At 39.5% G+C, this 21,574-nt stretch overlaps 1 protein-coding gene across 9 annotated transcripts in view; it reads right to left on the reverse strand.

The window, feature by feature from the left end:
• Positions 1–21,574, reverse strand: part of ATE1 (arginyltransferase 1) — a 166,142-nt gene that overhangs the window by 77,492 nt on the left and 67,076 nt on the right. For all 9 annotated transcript variants that reach the window (XR_009404025.1, XM_059398722.1, XM_059398721.1 and 6 more), the window contains 2 exons: positions 12,999–13,180; positions 8,984–9,083 (listed from right to left, as the gene is read on the reverse strand). Coding sequence is in view for 8 of the 9 variants with exons in the window: in XM_059398722.1 (XP_059254705.1) it covers positions 8,984–9,083; positions 12,999–13,180 (282 nt within the window). In the remaining variant the exon portion in view is untranslated. The remainder of the gene's footprint in view (positions 1–8,983; positions 9,084–12,998; positions 13,181–21,574) is intronic.

Here is a 21,574-nt window from a genome sequence, read left to right on the forward strand (position 1 = left end):
TGGCAGATGGAGCTTTGTAAATAAACCTCAATTTTTTCCTGTAGGTACTTCTGTAACAGTGATGCCAACTGCCTTCTTTTAGGCAAACTCCTGCAGAATTTCAGAGGTGCTGTATGACCACAATTAAGCTGAGGCATTGACTTGAAGAATGATTAATCACAGATGAATTCGCTTTTTGTTTCTTTCCTGACATTTCCGAACCCTTTCTGGTGTTTCAACTATCTGATGTCTGGCCATGTCATGCTACCAAAGCAGACTGCCTGAAATCACTGTTTACCTTGGCCTGCATACAAGTCTGGATAAGGATTTAGTCAAAACACCTCTTTCAGATCACAGAAGAGCCTCACAGCAGCACTCTGCAAGACAGCACGGAGAAGAAATTTTAAAAATTATACCTCTCATCATTTCTATATACTCCAATTTTTTACTTTCAAAGGCAAGCAGTTTTGAATTGTCTGGAAAGGGGTCAAAATAGAGAATATGAACTAAGCTTTACATGTAAATATTAAACATTCTGGAAACACAGGAAAATTCATTTTAAAAATATTCAGAAAATAAGCCAAATAGATTTAAACCAACAACCTGATTTTTAAAAGCATATATAATACTGTGTGCATACATATGTACAAACTATATAACATACAAATGATATAACCCATATATAAAATAAATAAATACAACGCCACAGCTCAGTTTCCAAGACATACTGGTGGTTAGGCCAAATGAAGAGAAAACCTGTTCAGGTGTTCACCATCTGTAGCGCTACGTGCTCCAGGAAGCGACTCCTCCTGTTGCACAAGGTCAGTCCTAGCCACCTTGCCAGGGACTGGCTCAAGTACACACCAGAAGCACAACTCTGACAGGTAAAATGAGTGAACTGGGCTGGGAGTCTTCTTGTTAAGGTTTCCCTTAATCTTAAAAAGAGAAACGGAAAACCTCACACACATCGGGATAACTACTGTCAGACAAACCCAGAAAATAAGAAGTGTTGGCAAGAATTGGAGAAATGAGAATCTGCGTGCAGAGCCACTATGGAAAACAGTGGGGTGGGTCTTCAAAAAATTAAACATAAAATTACCATACTATCCAGCAATTCCACTTCTGGGAATATACATAAAAGGAGTGAAAAAGGAAACTTGAATAAATACTTGTACACCCATGTTCATAGCAGCATTATTCACGATAGCCGAAAGGTGGAAGCAACCCAAGTGTCGGTCAATGGACAAATGCATAAACCAAATGGGAAATACACATAATTTGGAGTATTATTTGCCATAAAAAGCAATGAAATTCGTACACTTGCTACAACATGGATGAACCTTAAGGACATTATGTTAAGCTAAATAAGTCAGTCCCAAGAAGACAGATACTACATGATTCCAGTTATATGATGGGCCTATCAGAGTCAAATTCAGAGTCACAGTAGAACGGTGGTTGCCAGGGGCTGGCACAATGGAGCTCGGGGGGCTACTGTTTAATGGACACAGAGTACCAGTTCTGCAAGATGAAAAGAGTTCTGGAGATAGATGGTGGTGATGGCTGCACAGTCCCGTGGACATACTTCATACCTCTAACTTGTACACTTCAAATGGTTAAGATGATAAATTGTTATGTGTATTTTACCACAATTAAAAATATTTGTTAAAAAAAGAAATAGAGCAGCACCTGAGTGGCTCAGTCAGTTAAGCATCTGACTCTTGATACCGGCTCAGGTCTTAAACTCAGGGTCCTGAGTCCAAGCCCCATGGTGGACTTCACACTGGGCATGGAGCCTACTTAAAAGAAAAAAAAAGGGGGGGTAGGGGGACAGAGAGAGAGAGAGAGAGAGTGTGTGTGTGTGTGTGTGTGTGTGTGTGTGAAAGACACAGGAGAAGACATTACCCTTTTCTTATTCCAGCTACTGCTAATGGCCTATGATGCCCAGATGGGCGGCAACCACCTTGGAACTATGAGAGAAGCAGACCTAGAAGATGGGCGTCACTGAGCATGGCAGAAAGCTGAACTGTCCCCTCCTGCTTCAGTAGGGCAACACCTCCAGGAATAAACACCTCTAGGCTGAAAATACAATTTCTCTTCATGTCAGCCAGCTCCTAAGCCCCCAAGCTAGTACTGAGTTATGCTAAAACTGTTACCAAATCCCATTAACATGGCCAGGATTATTAAAACAGTTAATGTGAACAATGATAACGTGACATAATGAAGCCCATCTTCTTTCATTAATGACTATTTTCCAGCTCTCACTGATTCTTCTGTACCTATCCTGTGCCTTGCGTCTAAGAGGACTGGCACAAACCAAACACATCTCACTAAGGCATGTTTATGTCAATCAACCTTTACACATACAAACACCGCCTAATCAAAAGAATTCAATAAAAAAGGCATTTTAATGAATATCATACACAAAAATATAACTGCGGGAAACTAGCAAACCACGGAGAATTTATGGCAGCCAGTGTCATCTACAAAACCACAAAAAATGACCACATGCTGATTTTCACCTCGCAGCGCTCATCATTATCATTAGCAAGACAAGCAAAAACGAAATTCATCATGTTAAGAAATTCTTTGTAGGCTCAAGTCTATTAAATGAAATGCCTTACAAAGATGACTTCCCATAAGCCAGCTGGGCACGTCTCTAGGTGTGACTGCATATGGACATTAGGTGACTGTGTCAAAACTCTCTCACACTGAGCCATCAGAAACTTCTCAGATCAGTTCGGCTCACTTCAGGGTCAATTCTGAGTCTGCACGGCTCCTCAGAGAACGACTTCTCTATGGGGACATCTACATCTCTATCTAGTGACCTCCATCCCATACCGTGTGTTTTCGTCTTCTGTTGCCGAGGAACAAACCACTCCAAATTGCAGCAGATGACAACCACAATCATTTATTATTTTTCATGATCTTGTGAGTTGGCTACGGCTCAGGTAGGTGGCTCCTCTGACAGTATCTCCTGGGTTCAATCAGGCAGCTGGACCCAGCCAGCAAGCTCAGCTGGAGTGAAACGTCCAAGATGGTGTCGGGCCTCCCAGGTGGCATCTGTTGGCAGCCGCAGTCAGTCCTTTTACAGGATGACGGCTGACTCCGAAGAGGAAGGGGAAGCTGCCAGTCCTCTGAAGGCCTGGGCCTTACGACTCCCAGAGTTCTCTCCGTGGTATCCTGCTAGTGAGTACAAGCCAGAAGACCAGCCCAGTCAGGGCAGGGAAACCAGAATCTCCTTCTGACGGACAGAGCAGTGAGCACATACAAGGGGAGAGGCGCCGAAGAGGGATCCACACCTTGGAAATCATCTACCACGCCATGGTCCTCCCTACCCATAAAGATAGACCCGTCATTCCAGCACACCCTCAGCAGAACTCATGACTCTGTAAAAAGAGAAGAGGTATAACCAGCTCTTCTGTGTCTCTCAGACCTGCTGTTCAATCCTGCCATTTGCTCTACTTTACATAAGTGTGTGATATGGCGAAGGCTGTAACTTAACATGTCTAAATCTACACAAGAAAATCCAAACAAAACATTACTCTAGTTTCAGGTATAGTTTGTATCGCTGGGTGCCACTCGGCAATTATTACCGACATGCCCCTCAGCTGTAATCTCCACCAGCGCGCACCAGCAGAGCCCACATCTGCACTGCTCACGGCTGTACTCCCAGGGTCTAGAGGGTACCAGGTATCTAAGACACTGCTGCTTCCCAATTGTTAAAAATATTCCTATTTCAAGATATATTCCTTTTTTCCTTAATACCAGCTAGAAATACAGATTCTTCCACGTGTATTTTACAGTGTGGCAAAAATACACCTTTACTAATGCTTTAAACACTTAGTTATGCTGCAAGAAAGAAGACACTCTTTTAATGATTCCTGCAGTTATATGCTAAATTTACCCTCACTGAATCTTGAAAATGAGAGATTTTACGATGGTGTGCAATTCATTTTCTGTGAGTTACCTTTTGTTGGTGTCTAGCTCTGGACCTTCAAATTGCAATGAGAAATATTCATGCTTGAACCAACATCTACCTACAAATTTTGAACAGCACATTTCTGATTAAGAATTCCCATTTTAAAAGCAATTGTGCTGTTCCTTCATAACTGAGGGCTCTCATTTGCTGAAAATATAATAAAATATCCTTAGAAGAAATGAAAACATCTAAAAATGGAACAAAATAGTCATTTTATTCTGTCCACAAACATCTGAGCTCAGACTTTTTCTGCCCTCAACGGTCAAGGCCAAAAGCAACAGACACCCTGCGGTGCAGCACAGGAATTATTCTGGAGAGCTTCACCTTTCTGCTGCACCAACCCCAGCAGAGTTCAGTGCCACTTTCCTCCGAACAAAAGATGGAAGTGTCCACAATCCTGAAATTTTCATAAAGGGAGGCAGTATTGGCACAGATTAGCATAAGCCTCTGCTTTTCCCCAGCATCTGAACTAAACTAAGAAGTGGGGTTAGTAGCACAAGCAGGCCGCTTAACAATCTGGCTGCCATTTATCAGTAGATAAACACAGAACTTCGACAAGTCTCAGCAAAATCTAAAGTAATGATTTTGTGCATGCTACCCAGCTGGGTAGGATCTACCCTACTAGTCAGTGCAAGAAGATTCTATTCTCAAATTGAGATTTAAAACAACAACAACAACAACAACAAAACACAATATATTTGGCTGGCTGTTGGTAGAACATACAACTCTTGTTCTCAGGGTTGTGAGTTCAAGCCCCACACTGGCACAGAGCTTACTTTAGAAAACAAACAAACAAAACCACAATATATCTCATTTTCTACATCATTCCCATTTTACAGTTCAAAACCATGACCAGCTGTAGTTAAGCAACTTGTCCAAACCATCATTACACACTCCTGTACCACAACCCCGCTTTGATATCAGAGTACTTATCTGTATTCCACGATATCCTGTGTATTCCCTTAGAACCACCTGTGTGTCTTACCAAGCTCTAACCTATTTGCAAAGCAGAAGCTATCCTAGTCACGCTCAATAAATACTTGTTAAACAAGAGGGAATTCCTTGACCCTCAGCACTAGTATTTCTTCTCATTAATTCCACAGATGTGTATTAAAGATTAAACGTCTATTGTGTGGCAGGCCCACTTTTAGGTACTTGCATACATGTTGAAGATAAACATCAAGAGTCTCACAAACGTATACAGAGGAGACAGACTTGAACTTTGAGAAGAAACACAGAATGCGAAGGGAGCTGGGGATGGTAGGTGGGTGGTCGAATCTCGTCTTCGTGTCCAGTACAGGTCACTGGACCAAGTGACCACTCAGCTGAGAATGACGGAGGAGGACGTGCAGCGGGAGAGAGGAAAACAAGACCTCCGTGAAGGGTAAAGACCCCTGGTGGGAAACCCAGCCGAAAGACTCCGTCTGGTCAGCCTTTAATGTGCCAGAACCCAGATAACAAGCGTAGATGGGAGCTTCTTCAATAGGAATGATTCTGAATTTAATGAACAGAAAATAGCCAACTTTAAAATGAGAAATAATCTTCCTTCCAGTTCATTATTGTGCTCTCGGATGTGAAAAAATTAATCTAGTGCAGTGGTTCTCAAGCTTGACTTCACGTTAGAATCTTCTAAGCATTAAAAAACAAACAAATAAAAAACACTCATGGTTTGACCCCCAGCCAATGAGTGAAAATCTCAGAAGGTAGGGCCCACATATTGGTATTTTTTAGAAGCTCCTCAGGTCATCCTAAAGTACGGCCAAAATGGCTAACAGCATTAACTCAGAAGGAAAAGAACACCAGCTGTCCTCTGCTCTCATCCTGAAATGACCCCTCAGCTTCCCACTGGCTGACTTTCTGTCAATCGAACCTTAGTTTGATGCCTCTGAGAGGCGCCCCGGACCCACTCTGAAGGAGCCACACCTCCTAAGTATTTACCACATCACACAGGGCTTATTCCTGTCTGATTATCTGCTTTCTTTATTAGCTTGTCGTAGGTCCTGGAGTCTAGGGATCTGGCCCGTGTTGCTCACTGCACTTCCAGTAGGAGTGCAGTCAGTATTACGTGAATGAAGGAAAAAAACGACAGGTGGGCATAGGGGTATCTCTTATGCAAATGGAATTTTATTTTATTTTATTTTAAGATTTTATTTATTTATTTGTCAGAAAGACAGGAGAGCGAGCACATGCAGACAGAGGGGCAGGAAGAGACAGAAAGAGAAGCAAGCTCCCCACTGAGCAAGGAGCCCGATGCGGGACTCGATCCCAGGACGCTGGGATCATGACCTGAGCTGAAGGCAGCCGCTCAACCAACTGAGCCACCCAGGCATGCCGCATATGGAATTTAAAAAAATAATATCCTAAAGCTATAATTCTGACAAATTTCAGTTGGTATGATTAAGCCAAATGGACTGAACAGTACGGAGAGCACTTTTTAATTCTTAACTAACAACTAGCTATGAGCCAGACTTCTATTTCCAAGCAGAGCTCAACCTAGGAGGGAAACGAAAGAACACACAGCATTTGGTCTGGACTGGAGTCAACAAGGCGGAGTAAAAAGTCTTCATATGGAGAAAGGAGTAATGAAAATATGGTCAACATTTCTATGAATAACAACAACAAAAAAGAAAGAGGTTAAAATACAGAGCAACTCAGATTTTAGCTTAGGCATAAGGAAAAACTAAGGGGAAAAGCTTGTAACACTAACGTGCCCATTACAGATGGGAAGAAAAAGTGAAATTTCTCCAAGTCCCTAAGATTGGGATAAAAATACTTCTGTTTAGAAGGGGTCATGCACAAGCACACAAATATACAGGGTGAACGAATATATAGGGTGGCAAGACTTTTCTTCTGAGTGTTATTATTGTATTACAATACTTAGAGCATTTGAGTTTCCTATCCTGAATTTATTTAGATCTGGTACCACAAAAATGAGCTAGGAGGAGAGAACATTAGTAAAAACAGTACCAAGTAAGTATTTTTGAGAAAAGATATAGTCATGCTTTTCTTTCCACAGAGTATAAATGTTTAGACCTATCAACTAAATTAATAATTCAGGCATAAAGGAACTATTTGAAGGATTAAATTCACAAGTTACGTACAATGTACACTTAAATATGGGATTAAATGCCAGCAGGACACCTTGACCAGAAGACTCGGGCCATGTAAGCATGAAACCAGCAAGACAGTGTATATCACTCTTCTTTCAAAGCCAGCTTTGCTTCTAGGATCCATGGTTCGAACAGTGGAAACGTCCCTTCCCCAGACATTCAGCACCTGACCCCAACGCTCTAGAACCACTTTTGTTCATTCCCACATTTAGTTATCAACAAGTTTTGTGGATTATTCATTTGCACAGGGGGAAAAAAAAGAGAGGGGGAAATTTATGGATTAAAAAGATTTACAAGACATACCCATCAAATGTACAGACCCTGTGTGGGTTGTAAGTCAAACAAACTGTAAAAAAATATCACGAGACAATCAGAAAATCCAAGCACTGGCCGGAGATAGAGGAGGTAGTTAGAAATACTCTGCATGCTTTTGAGCTGTGATGCTAAGACTATATTCTGTGTTCCAAATGCTCTTATCTTTTAGAAATACCCGTTAAAAGATGTACAGACGAAATGGTATTCTGGGTTTGTTCCAGAATAATTCAAAAGATGACGGAGGTAGGAACGAAGCACGAGGACGACCGCAAACCGCTGCAGCTGCGGGTAATGGGTACAAAGGGGTTTGAATCCACTTTTCAATCTGGTTTATGCTTTTAAAATACCCGTAACTTTTTTAAAAAATGGTAATTTATGCATATGAATATGTTCTTCGAGTTCCACACGCCATGCTCTTGGCTCTGAAACCTTCAATGACTCCCCATGGCATAAATACCTCAGAATAGCTTGCAAGTCCTTCGGAGTCCTTCAGTTTCCCCCTTTTTTATATGACTATGTCACAGGCAAGGTCACCGGCAAATCCTTACTTGTCTGCTCCTTCTCTTTGACCTGTGCTTCCCCATCTGCCTCCTGGACATCAGGCCACTTACCCAAACCATTATCCTGATCTGTTCTCATATAGAATACTCCCAATCCTCACAGGATAACAAGTTTTAAGAAGAAGATTCATGTTTACATCTTTTTGCCTCTTCAGAGCTGAAAGCAGCATTCTAAGTTGAGCAAAAGGTGTTCTGTTCCTGTTTTTAAGGTGGGCAGGATGTGGGGAACCTGCTCCTTTACACTGCTCTGTAGTTTTTACATACAGTAGGCTGCTAATCCTTAGAAAATGTCAAAGAGTTTAATTAAAGACAGTCATAAAAGGTAAAACTTTTTTAAAAGGGAAATTCTGACAAACAGTTAAATCTCACAATAATACAATAAATTACGAAGAGCAGTAAAGGCTGTGGTTCTCACTATAGAAAGCTTCATTTCTGAGGCAGCAAAGTGATTTCCTTAATTAACCCATTTGTTATTCCCTCAAAGCCCAAGTCCTATATGCCCCGAGACAAAAATCGTATTAAGGATTCATTTTTCTTTGATAAAAATCTTATAAACATTTGCATTATTATTACTATTTTTATTACTGAAAATACCTCACTGCTTACACTGAGCTCCAGTTTTTCTGGACTGTGACTGGGTCCAAAGGAAACAAAGCTAAAATGGAAGGGAGGGAGGAAAAAACGGAGGGTGTGGGAAGACTTAGGATGCGCCCAGACAGGAAGACTCCTAGTGGGCGTACTACGCTACCCCATGTAAGCAGGGCCCTACTGAATATTCTAGAAGAGCCTTAATCTCTGTATATTTGGTTTGTTTCTACAGATCAACCTGCAGTAAGCAAATATTAAGTGTCTATGTGTCCAGCACTATTTTAGGCAATGAACAAGCCAGATTTCATGAAAAGTTTAAAACACATTTAAAAATAATTCATTATCTACACTGTAAATATATAAGTGAGTTAAATTAATACGATGAGAAACCATGAAAGCACTAATGTCAACAAACTGCATCTAGAGCAGACACACATGAAAATCAGCTTTACCTTATATTTCATCTTGGGACATGAATGAATGTAGAAACCCATATAATAATAGCTGAGTTGAGATGTTTTCTGATGAAGTTGCCTAGTAAAACCAATTTCTCTGCCAAAAGAAGAATAAAGATGAAGGTACAGTTAAATCTAAGTCCAATACTCAAAGTATATGTAATTTGATGTCAAATATTTGATAAAATCCTAAAAACCAATTGCTAAGCTATTAAGGAACTTCAAGTGTTGAAAGAGAAAAACTTTAGAAAATACTTTTAAGATAGCTTTTACTAAAGACATAAACTCTAAATTATTTGAGCAAATGCATCTAAGTTCACATTTTATACTTTATTGAGCATATTAGTTGATCTGAAATTCAAACAGCATAGAAATAGATCTATTTAATATGTTACACATTATCCCCGTGAGTTCTCAAAAGGCTGTGTTTATCAAGTGAAAAACAGTGCAGCAAGTTTTATAAAACTGAAAAACCAACATGTTTCAGGAAGAATGACTATTATGACCATTAACATGCAAACACCTGCAACTGCATATGATGTATAACTCCTTGCTACATCTAGATGCTACTCTAATATTTATTCTCCCTAAAACTAAAGAGTAGAAAAAACTATGCTATCTCACCACTTTTACTCTTTTTGTTGGCATAGGCAAGGATTAACTGAACAAAGACACTGTCAGCAATGCCCATGCTTGAAGTGGTTTTAATTTGCATCCGGATAAATCTGGGCACAGAACTTCATCTCACTTGCCCACATGAATGACTACTTGTATTTGAGAGTTTTAAGGGAACGTTAGTACATTTCTAAAGTAGGAGAAAAGTTGCTTGTTTCGTTTTTATGTTTCTCGAAGGCTTTCTTTTTCTTTCTTTCCTTCTTTCTTTCCAATGAATGCTTGAAATTCAAGGAGAAATTTTTTAAGTGAATAGTCTGTGCATTTTGCAAGTTCAAATGTAAATCACTGAAGGGCTGTGATCCTACAAATTCATCTGGAAAATAACAGTATTTCTAAATCCAAGCAGACTGAACATTATTAGCCTGTAACAGACTAACTCCCTATTCCTAGAACGAATCCACTTTCAAGGTTCAAAGGGAGGAAGAAAGCACCGATAGGACCACTGCGGGACCACCCACAGCTGACCACCGCACTCCTTCCCTTGGTCTTGCCTTGCCCCTCTGCTCCTCAGTTACCCAGGCCCAACCCTAGAACCTTCCTTAGCTGTTCTCCTCCCACTCTCATGTCCAATCCGTCAACAGGTCCAGCTGGCCCTGTCCCCAAAGTACACCCTGAATTGGACCACTTCTCACTACCTCCACCTCAGCTATTCTGCTCTCAGCCGGCATAATGGCTCCCCTGGATGACTGTAACAGCTTCCCGACTGGCTTTCCAGGTTCCACTCTTGCCCCTCTATAAATCCCATGGAGTGGTCTAAGTCGTTTTTTACAGTATGAATCAGATCAGGTAACCTCCCTTGGCCTTCGAAGTGGGTTGGTATCACACGTAGATAAAAATCGAACCTCCCGACCATGACCTATCAAGCGCAGCTCCCTCAGCCCCTCCTCACCAGCGCCTCCTGCATCTCTGCCCTCCCTGCCCAGCTCCTGTCTATATCCTACCCCCATCCCAGCACGACCACCTCAGATGCTGCACTACCCATACTGCTACCCTTGGATTTTTATTTACACACTTGGGTGCTCTATTTTTTTCCTTGCCTCCTCAAATGTCACCGGTCCAGAGAGGTCTTTCCTGACCACCCTATATAAGAAGGAATCATGCCTACCACTGTGGTTTTATTTTTGTCACAGTATAATGGAGTATTTAAAATTACGTTGGCTTCTAATTTACTGTCTGCTTTGACAAAACTGGAAACCCTTACTCATTTCTATGAAATGTGTCCAGGATACATAGGTTCTTATCAAATAAACATCTATTAAACAAATTAATTTATTTCTAAAATGTATCTTGCTAACAAAACATGCCATGCTCATGATCCCTAATTCAAACATTTTTTTAAACCTACAGACTAGGTTATATAAAAATCTGTATTGATTACAGATTAAAATATAAAAACCATATTCACTGTACAATTGCTTAAGAAATTAAAGAAATGGGGGCGCCTGGGTGGCTCAGTGGGTTAAGTCTCTGCCTTCGGCTCAGGTCATGATCCCAGGTTCCTGGGAACGAGCCCCACATCGGGCTCTCTGCTCAGCAGGGAGCCTGCTTCCTCCTCTCTCTCTGCCTGCTTCTCTGCCTACTTGTGATCTCTGCCTGTCAAATAAATTAATTAATTAATTAAAGAAATGGAGGGAAACTAGCTAAACAAATTTCACTGAAATACACTATAATCAATAACAGAACTGGCAATTTATAGCCTATTCTCCCCAATCTTGCTTGGAAATATCAATCTCCTGGCTGCCTTTCCTCTTCTAGAAAACTTAGCAACTCATATTCTCAAGGACACTAAAAGAAAATGACAGGACTATAATGCAGAGGCAATAGTTTTCAGGTTCCCAGGCTCCTCTCCTGCTTCCTCAAAGCTCTCCAGCTCTAGAATTTCAACAGACATACCAAAGCAATAAAAAAACTCTCAGTAATTTTCCTGGGAATTGTATATATACTATCTCAAATGCAGGAGGATTTCAACATCCCTTGGTTTATTGAGATATGAAGTGATATGTCATATACAGGTTGAGATTCACTATGTGGTTATATAAATATTCTCAATATTTACCTGAGAAGTCTAAAAAAATCCAAGGATACACACTGTAAAGTGACAGATATAAAAACAAAACAAGAAGGAAAATGGCAATACTTTCAAAGTGTTCGCTGATTTTTCTTCAAAGAAAAAGTATCTTTTCTGAAATACACATTTCTAAAGTTACAAACTGTAAATGCTTCAATGCGTCAGTTCCAATATCATTGATGTCATAAGTGTCACGAATATTCTTAATTAGTATATACACAAATGCAATTAAATACATAAGAAAAATTATTACAGAGTCCAGTTATAAACACTGTCTAATTGTGAATCTGCTCTAACGTGGCATTAGGAGACATGTCAGGTTGAAAATACCTAGATGGGGAATTTTTCTTTATATTACAGACCACTGAAACACACAAAAGCAATCATGGGCCACCAGATTTTTTACAAAAATCAAATGGAAATTAAAGAAAAATACCAATTCTTCCACTTTTATAATTCAGAAAAAAGCACATACACAACAAATAAATAATCTCAAAATACATCTTCCCAAGATGTGAGAATGTGACCACTGCACGGAGACTGAAAAACGAGAAAACAATGACACCATGAGAAAGAAAGAGTCTCAAGGTCCCAGACATGCAACAGAAAAATACTTTTCAATCCTCCTTTCCTTCTCTACCACATATACATGCAGACAATAAGGAATAAAAATAGAACAAGTATTTTTCAAAGAATAAGGCCCTAATCTTTTTACCATGAGGGTAATGCAAGATATCTCTGCTATGCTGTGTATATTTGCAGTCATGGACATAAGAGAAATAATCTTTTGATGAGATCCACGGAATTAAGTGGACAGTTAGGGCCTTCTAGTCCTGTTCTATATACTTTCTATCACTATATATCTTTCCAAAAGACTCACATCACTTACACGAGATTCATTTAACCTTTAATCATGAAAAAAATATATACAACAATGACAAAAATATGTAAATACTATAATATTTAAGGAACATTAAATTGTTCTTGATAGAGGGGCTTAAATAAAGGCACAAACAAAAAAGCACCCCACAAATACAGTGACTTGTCCTATCCTAGACAAGATGATAACTTAAAAAGCTAGGGAATTACCATCAGACATTGGCCTCAGTTCTAAAAGCGGTATGCTAAACACCACTATATAACAGACTACTATAGCAACAAATATGCACCGTCATATAGGATTTCTGCCGTTACATGATGAACACTAATCAAATGAGGAATTATCTGAAGTTCCACCTGACCCATTACCGCTGTCAAAACTAATCTTACCGTAGTGCGGAGTAGACACCCAAAGACAGGAACGAATAATCAGGATCATAGTACAAATAGACAGACGATACACAGTATGGAAGGATGTCAATCACTCCCACAGCAATGATTCTTCCATCAAGCCAGTACTGCTGGTGAAAGGAACCATAACCACAATCCGGTCCGTGAGGGGGGTTCTCAGCCTGTTGAGAAAGCAGATATACACATGAACAATTTGTTTTTATCTTTATATTAAAAATCTTAATAATTACCTAATATACTTTTATTTTCCTTCACGACTACTAAAATTTCCTGTGTTGCCATCATCCTCTACAGTCACACCCTGTCAAACTTTTTACTTGTATAGACACTGACTGAACAAAAGCATGAGAAAAAGAAATAAGCTTAAGATTTTTTTAACTTGTTTAAAAAATATAACAGTAGGAAATATAAATTTCACAGGATAAATAAATATTAAACTATATTTTTCTGTTCCACATAAAAGTTGGGAAAGAAATGGTGTACGAGTGAAGATGGAGAATATAAAAGGAGCGGGATGGGTGAGAACAGAGCTGCCCGCATGCTGCCAGCCAGGACTGATCTGTGATGAGCCCACACTGATAAGGCATATGATCCCATTATTTTTTCTAGGTAAGAGTTCCTGCGTAAATACAAAAGGGCTATAAGACTTTCCCTTTCTGGCCTAAAGAAAGTAAAGTTATTTCCTTACCATTATCTTAAAGTAACTATAATCCCAGTGACATTTTTCATTTTAAAATTCAATATGATTTATTTTAAGGTGTATTTATTTACTTTTAGAGAGAGAGAGAAAGAGCATGTGGGGGAGTAGGAGAGGCGCCGAGGGAGAAGGAGACAATCTCAAGCAGACTCCCTGCTGACCATGGAGCCTGATGGGGGAGCTCAATCTCACAACCCAGAGACACTGTGACCTGAGCCAAACCAAGAGTACGATGTTCAACCTGACTGAGCCACCCAGGTGCCCCTTAAATTCAATCTAATTTTAAATATAACTGTTCCTAAATGAAAATCATAAAATAAAAATTATGACACATCATAAAAAAATGCTTTGCTAGAGACTAAATAGGCATGTTAGAGATTAACAATTTAAGTGAACAAATACAACAGAATATGTGTATCATTTTCATACAGCTAAAATCACAGCTAGTATGTATGGACAAAAGTAGATGAGAATGAAGAAAAATGAAATAAGTTGGTCTACTAATATTAAAACCAGAAAAAAAAAAAAACACTACAAGATAGGAAATCTACTGATCAGTATCTCTCAAAACACAGGTATAAAAAACTCTCACCAAAGTATCAGTAAATCAAATCCAAAAATGTATAAAAAGAATTATATATGTAAGGGACAAGTGGGATTTATTCCAGGTACAGAAGGCTGGTTCAACATTAGAAAAATAATTTTTTTAAAAAGGCAATTAATGTATTCTATCATGAAAAGAGGCTAAAGGAAAAATCCTGTATCAATTGACCCAGAAAACACCTCTGACAAAATCTAACATCCATTCATGACTAGAAACAAACTAGGAAGAGAAAGGAATTTCATCAACTTGGTAAAGAACATATACACCAAATCTACAGCTGGCATTATACTTAATGGTGAGAAAATGGATGCTTTCCCAAGAAAATCTAGGAACAAGGCTATGATACCTCTCTTATCACTCCTATTCAACACCATAATGGAAACCCTAGGTAGTATAATAAAAAGGAAATAAAAGGTATAAAGATTGGGAAAGAAAAAAATAAAATTGTCCTTATTCACAGATGACATGATTTATCATGTAGAAAATCCAGAGAATCAGTAATAAAAAATGGAAATAATAAGCAATTATAGCAAGGTCACAGGATACTGAGTCAATAATCTAAAGAAATTTGCTTTACTATTTACTAGCTATATTATACTTATACTATTTACTATTTACTAGCTATAACTAGAATTTGAACTTAACCCAATACCATTTATAAAACCAAAAAAATTACATGTCTAAGTAAAAATCCAACAAAATATGTATAGACTATATATGCAGAAAATTCTGACAGAAGGAATCAAAGAAGAGGTTAGCTAAATTGAAAAATATTATATGCTCATAGATTGGAAGACTCATTCTTCCCAAGCTGGTTCACAGATTTAATATGATCCCAATCCAAATCTCGCACGCTATTTTGTGGATATCAACAAATTTATCTAACATTTATATAAAAAGGCAGAAGACCTAGAATAGCCAACATAAATACAGAAGAACCAAGTTTAAGGTCTGATACTACCTGATATCAAGACTTACAATAAAGTTGGGGCGCCAGAGTGGTACAGTCGGTTAACAGACCAACTTTTGGTATCTGTCTGCTCAGGTCATGATCTCAGGGTCATGAGACAGAGCCCTGTCCAGGCTGGGCTCTGCACTCAGTGCAGAGTCTGTCTGAGATTCTCTCTCCTTTTTCTTCTCCCTGCCCCTGCTGCTTGTATACTCTTTCTCTCTCTAAAATAAATAAATCTTTAAAAAAAAGACTCACCAATAAAGCAATGAAGCTACAATAGTCAAGACAGGGTGATCCTGGTGAAAAAACAGGTAAGTAGAACAGTGTAACAGAACAGAGAGCACAGAAATAGACCCACATAGGTATGGGTGACTAACCTCTGACAAAGAAGCAAAGACAGTTCAACAGAGAAAGGACAGTCTTTACAACAAATGATGCTGTAATAACTGATACCCAAATGCAAAAAAATCTAAATCTAGACACAGACCTTACGTCTTTCAAAAATATTAGCTCAAAATGCACCATAAGCGTGAATGTAAAATGCAAAACTATAAAACTTCTAGATGATAACACAGGAGAAAATCTAGGTGACCTTGGGTTTTGCAATGAGTTTTCAGAGATGATGCCGGAAGTACAATCCATGAAAGATATAACTGGCAAGATGTCCTTCATTAACATTAAAAACTGCTTTGGAAAACACACTATTAGAAGAATAAAAAGTGAAGCTACTAACTGGAGAAAGCTGCGACACATGTATTGGATAAAGGACTGGTATTCAAGAAAAGAAAGACTCTTAAAATTCAATAGTAAAAAAACCAACAGCCCAGGGGCGCCTGGGTGGCTCAGTGGGTTAAAAAGCCTCTGCCTTCGGCTCCGGTCATGATCCCAGGGTCCTGGGATTAAGCCCTGCATCGGGCTCTCTGCTTAGCAGGGAGCCTGCTTCTTCCTCTCCCTCTCTCTCTCTCTCTCTCTCTGCCTGCCTCTCTGCCAACTTGTGATCTCTATCTGTCAAATAAATAAATAAAATCTTAAAAAAAAAAAAAACCCTTTAAAAAAAAAAACCAACAGCCCGATTAAAAACTGAACAAAGTACCTGAGCAAACACCTCTTCAAAGGAGAGGTACAGGTGGCAAATAAGCATTTGAAAAGATGCTCGACATCATTTGTTAAGGAATGGAAAAGAAAAACAATGAGGAAAAGAAAAACAACTATTGGACTGGCTGAAATCCAAAAACCTGAGTATTAAATACTGGCCAGGATGCAGGACAAAAGGAACCCCCCTTCCCTAATAATGGAATGTCAAATGGTACAGACACTTTGCAGAGGATGGTTTGGGAGTTTCTGACTGAACTAGAGATGGTGTTACCATATAAAACAACAACCACATCTGTGGTATTTATCCAGTTTGTCTGAAAACTCAGATCACACAAAAACCCAAAAGCCTGCATGCAAATGTTCGTAAGAATTTTATTCATAATTACCCAAGCTGAAAGCAAATAAGATATCCTTCAGTAGGTGACAGACAAATCATGGTACAGGGAATACTATTCATCGATCGAAAGAAATGAACTATCAAGTCACAAACACACAAAATGAAGAAACCTTAAGTACATGCTAAGCGAAATAGGACAGTCTGCAAATGCTGCCCACATACATTCCAAATATATCCTGTAAAAGGCAAAACTACAGAGACAGCAAAACGATCGGTGGTGGCCATGAGTGCACAGGGTGAGCAGCTGAAGCACAGGGACTCACAGGGTGACACTGTTCTCTCTGATTCTGTCCTGGTGGACATGTGACATCATGCTCGTAGCAAAATTCAGAACTGTATGACCCAAAGAGTGAGCCCTGATGGATGCAAACCAAAGAAAATCATTTAGGAGGTGAAGGGATCCCAGGAAGGAACAGAAACATGACAAGAGACTCTAACTGTATCACCAATGTAAGCAGTGGCTCTTTACATTCACATTCATGTTCATGTTCATTACAAATGTCTGCAAGGGGCTGGGAGGGGAAAGGCGCTGGCCTCAGTAACCTTTGGGTCCAGAACAATGAGGGCAAAAGTAAATCTGCCATAAGCACTGTATTCTGCCTGATAAAGCTGTTTTACATGAGACTAGGGGTTAACAATTGATACATTGATAACACTGATACACGTGTACTATAAACGGATGGAGGTTTCTCACTATTGGGAGTGGGAATTTACAGATAAGTGAATAAAGTCCACAGGGTAATAGATTAGAATTGGGGACAGGAGTCCCCCCTATATTAAGCTAAACTGTTTAGGGATGCCTGGGTACCTCAGCTGGTTAAATGCTTTCAGTCATGATCCCAGGGTCCTGATATCCCAGGGTCATGGGATCAAGTCCCACATCGGGCTCTCTGCTCAGCCGGGAACCTGCTTCTCCCTCTGACTCTGCCTGCTGCTCTACCTACTTTTGCTCTCTCTCTCTCTGTCAAATAAATAAACAAAATCTTAAAAGAAACCGTTTATTAGCCTAATATAGAGGAGATGGTTTCATACAGAAATATGTATAGGCGTGTATATATCAAAGATATGTTCATACAATAATAGTACGCATATATTATTTCTTTACTCGGTCAGATGAGAAGGCCTAAGGAAATGACACCTTAGTAGCAACAAGCACGCACCCAGATCTTGGCTTCCCCATTCTGTAGTAAAAGAACAAGTCTTTTTGGGAAATGGCTGATTCTAGGTCTGGGACAGGAAATAATATAAGCCTGGCTCATCTTTTGAATGATTTCTTTATTTCAGAGACAGAGCAAGCAAGCAAGTGGGAGGAAGGGCAGGGGGAGAGAGAGAGAGAATCCCAAACAGACTCCACACTGAGCAGAGGCTGACATAGGGCCCAATTCTAGGACCCTGAGATCACGACACAAGTCGAAACCAAGAGCTAGACAGTCAACCAACTGAGCCACCCAGGCACCCTAAGCCTAGGTCATCTTGTAGTGTCATAAAGTAAGAAAGCACTTGAAAAACAAAAAGAACACACTGATAGAGTTCTATGAAAGGGACAAAGGGGACAACTCAAAGAGCTCCCAATGGCCAAAGCTCGAACAATTTGAGCAACAAAATAAGGTAGGATTAGATTACAATCCAAAGTATAAAAAATATCCATGAGTCCATACTAATGTATATGACTGAAAAAATTAGGGAATGAGGGAGAAAGACAAATTTCCCATGCAGAAGAATTCCAAAGAGTTTATATAAATACTGCGCCCTAAAGGTGAGGGAGCGTAACTCCCTCCTGCAGTATGGGCTGCACACAGGAATTCCCTTCCACGGAGTGCAAGTACGGGAAGAGGTTTAGGAGAGAGACTGCACAGGTGACCAAGGTCAACAACAGCAAGTGGGTTCCAGCAGTAACAGTGATTTCTAAAACTTCCACAGTTATAGTTAAAATATTGTCTGGGCAATAAATATATCTTTAAACTTTTAAGAACATCCACCAACAATAATAATGTTATTATTATTATTTGTCAAACCCCAGTTCTAGCATTCACTGTCACATATCCCTTTGCTCTTTAAAAAGCCATGATTATCTCCCTAGAAATGGATATAGTTTGAGGAGTAGAACTGGCAACAAACAGAAGCAAAAAAAAAAAGGAAAGGATATTCGTCTGTTAAAACTACAATACCTGAACTGACTCCAATACTCTAAATTCTTAATGGCCTTGAAGTTGAATCACCTGTCTCAGAAGTCAGACTACTCCAAATATGTACACAAATTCCTATATATCACTCAATTTTATGAAAATCATCTTTTAGATATTAGCAAACTCTGAGGCTCATAGGAATGAAGCTCCTGTCTTTAAAAAGATGAGGCAGGAGAGCAACCCGGCAGTGACGAGGAACCAGAGACAAGCTGTAGTTTATGCTACAGAAGGCGGGGAGCCGGCTAATGTCAGGAAACCTCCAAGGTAAAAACTAACTGGACAACTCTGAAATGAATTGAAATTCTTGCATAATTTCAGTTTAGCATCATTCTAGGACTCATTAAATCTAATGCGTGCATTCATTCACTAGAAATGTACTTATGAAACACACAGTATGACTTCATAAGCATTATCTCAATAAGTAAATGACCAAAAGTTTATGTTAACCCTAAATATGACTCAGCCCTGCTTGTTGAACAAGCTTGAAAACTTTTTTCCAAATTGCAACTACCTTCTTGGTGTCCAACTTTAATAATTTCATTCATTCCCTGGACCTTCCATTTAAAAACCTGCTTTCACTTACTTTACTTGTTTGTCCTCCTGTGAGTCCAGAGTCACAGCCAATGCGACCTCCCACCACTACTCCCATCTCTCGATGCATGTGGTAGTCAAGGATCTTCTCCATCTGCAGAACTCTATTTGGCCTTATAAATTACTGAGGAAAGAATGGGTCCTTCAACTATGTATTCTGACCCCCACAACATCACAGATGAGGAAACAAGAAACCCAGGAGTCAGTTCAGCAATACAATCAATGATTATTAAATCATGAAGTTGTATACTGACATACAAACTAGCCTCCCAGCCCCTAGGTCAATGCTAGTTTTATGCAATCCTAAGAAGATCCGCCAATCAAACACATTTAAACATCTTTACTTTCCAAATATCCCTAGGATATCCAAGTCAGCAGGTAAGGCAACACGAAAAACAAAGTTTTTCAATTGCATGGTTTCCAACAACTTTCTTAAAACTTGTTTTGCTGTATTCCTTTTCTTTCCAACATGTTTTCTGACAATTAAAAAATGAATGATTTCCTTTAATCTCTTGTGGGAGCTTCACTGACCCAATTTTAAAAATCAGATTTAAAAAGTGGAAAACAATTTAAGTGAAGGCAGAGAAGAAGCTATTTTCCAAAAGGTACATCTGGTTGCTTCAGCACTACTGATTAATAATGATTTGCGGTTCTCAGTTTGGCAAATCAATTAATACTTCCAAGTTTTTCAACAGGTACGTGGCAGCTGTGGGAAACGGGTTGAAGGTGAAGCTGAATTACTGATCGCCTTGGCCCTCCGTGAAGAGATGGAGCAGCCAGAACCCCCAGATCACTCCCTTCTGGCTGGGAAATGTGGAAAAAATTCAGTGCCTACCATGTTTCCAATATCATAAACTGAACTGATTTCACCAACATGCTTCATATTTGTGAACACACACACATCTGTTGAATCAGTATTACCCTTCCACCTGACATAAAACTGCCATAACAGGCTTTCCCTCAAATAAGATCCCTTAGGTCAAATTATTTAACACTAAAACATGGGAAGAATACAGAAATTTGAGGGACAGAGCGAAGGTGGTAAAAAGAGAAAAAAAAGTAAGTCGGTCTGTGAAATCAGAAATCAGCAGAACTCCTGGTTATGTCTCTCTAGTCACTGAACAACATCCTTGACATCCAGACCCACTGAACTTTCTCATGCCACAACCTGCTGGTTTTTATGAGCAGCAACTAGAGATCACATTTTTTACAAATGTGTGTATCTTCAGTTAACACAGATTTGTCACCCTCACCCCCACTAGGTCAGAAAGATCCACATCTTAAAACAGTTCCTTCTCTTAATTCTCCACGGGGCTCAGTCCCTCCGCACCCAGTCAATGACTAGTCTCTCTGTACTGACTGCCCCAAGAATCCTAGTTCAATACTTGGGACTCTCGCATTTCTTCAACCTCTTCTTTAAGCTTATTAATTGTTAACAGAAGGAAATGAAATAAAGTCTATTAATTGTTAACATCCTTCAACTGTTACTTAAAAACACAGAGGGTGATACAATTACAGATGCTACAGGAAAGGAGACACTTTGGGAAAGAGAAAGTAGCAGAGGTGCGGGAAGGATGTGAACCGGCAGCTCTCACACTTCTTGGTCTCCAAATCTCTCGACACTTGCAGGACTTACTAAGCATGGCAAGGAGATTCTGCTCATTGGAGGTAAGTTCAGGAGCTACTTATTAAAACTAGTATTTTTAAATTTTAACAAATCCAAAAGACAACTGACAGAATGGGAGAGGATATTCGCCAACGACATATCAGATAAAGGGCTAGTATCCAAAATCTATACAGAGCTTAGCAAACTCAACACCCAAAGAACAAATAATCCAATCAAGAAATGGGCAGAGGACATGAACAGACATTTCAGCAAAGAAGACATCCAGATGGCCAACAGACACATGAAAAAATGCTCCATATCACTCGGCATCAGGAAAATACAAATCAAAACCACAATGAGATATCACCTCACACCAGTCAGAATGGCTAAAATGAACAAGTCAGGAAATGACAGATGCTGGCGAGGG

The sequence above is a fragment of the Mustela nigripes genome, chromosome 4, assembly GCF_022355385.1.
Source record: "Mustela nigripes isolate SB6536 chromosome 4, MUSNIG.SB6536, whole genome shotgun sequence".
NCBI classification, from domain to species: Eukaryota; Metazoa; Chordata; class Mammalia; order Carnivora; family Mustelidae; genus Mustela; species Mustela nigripes.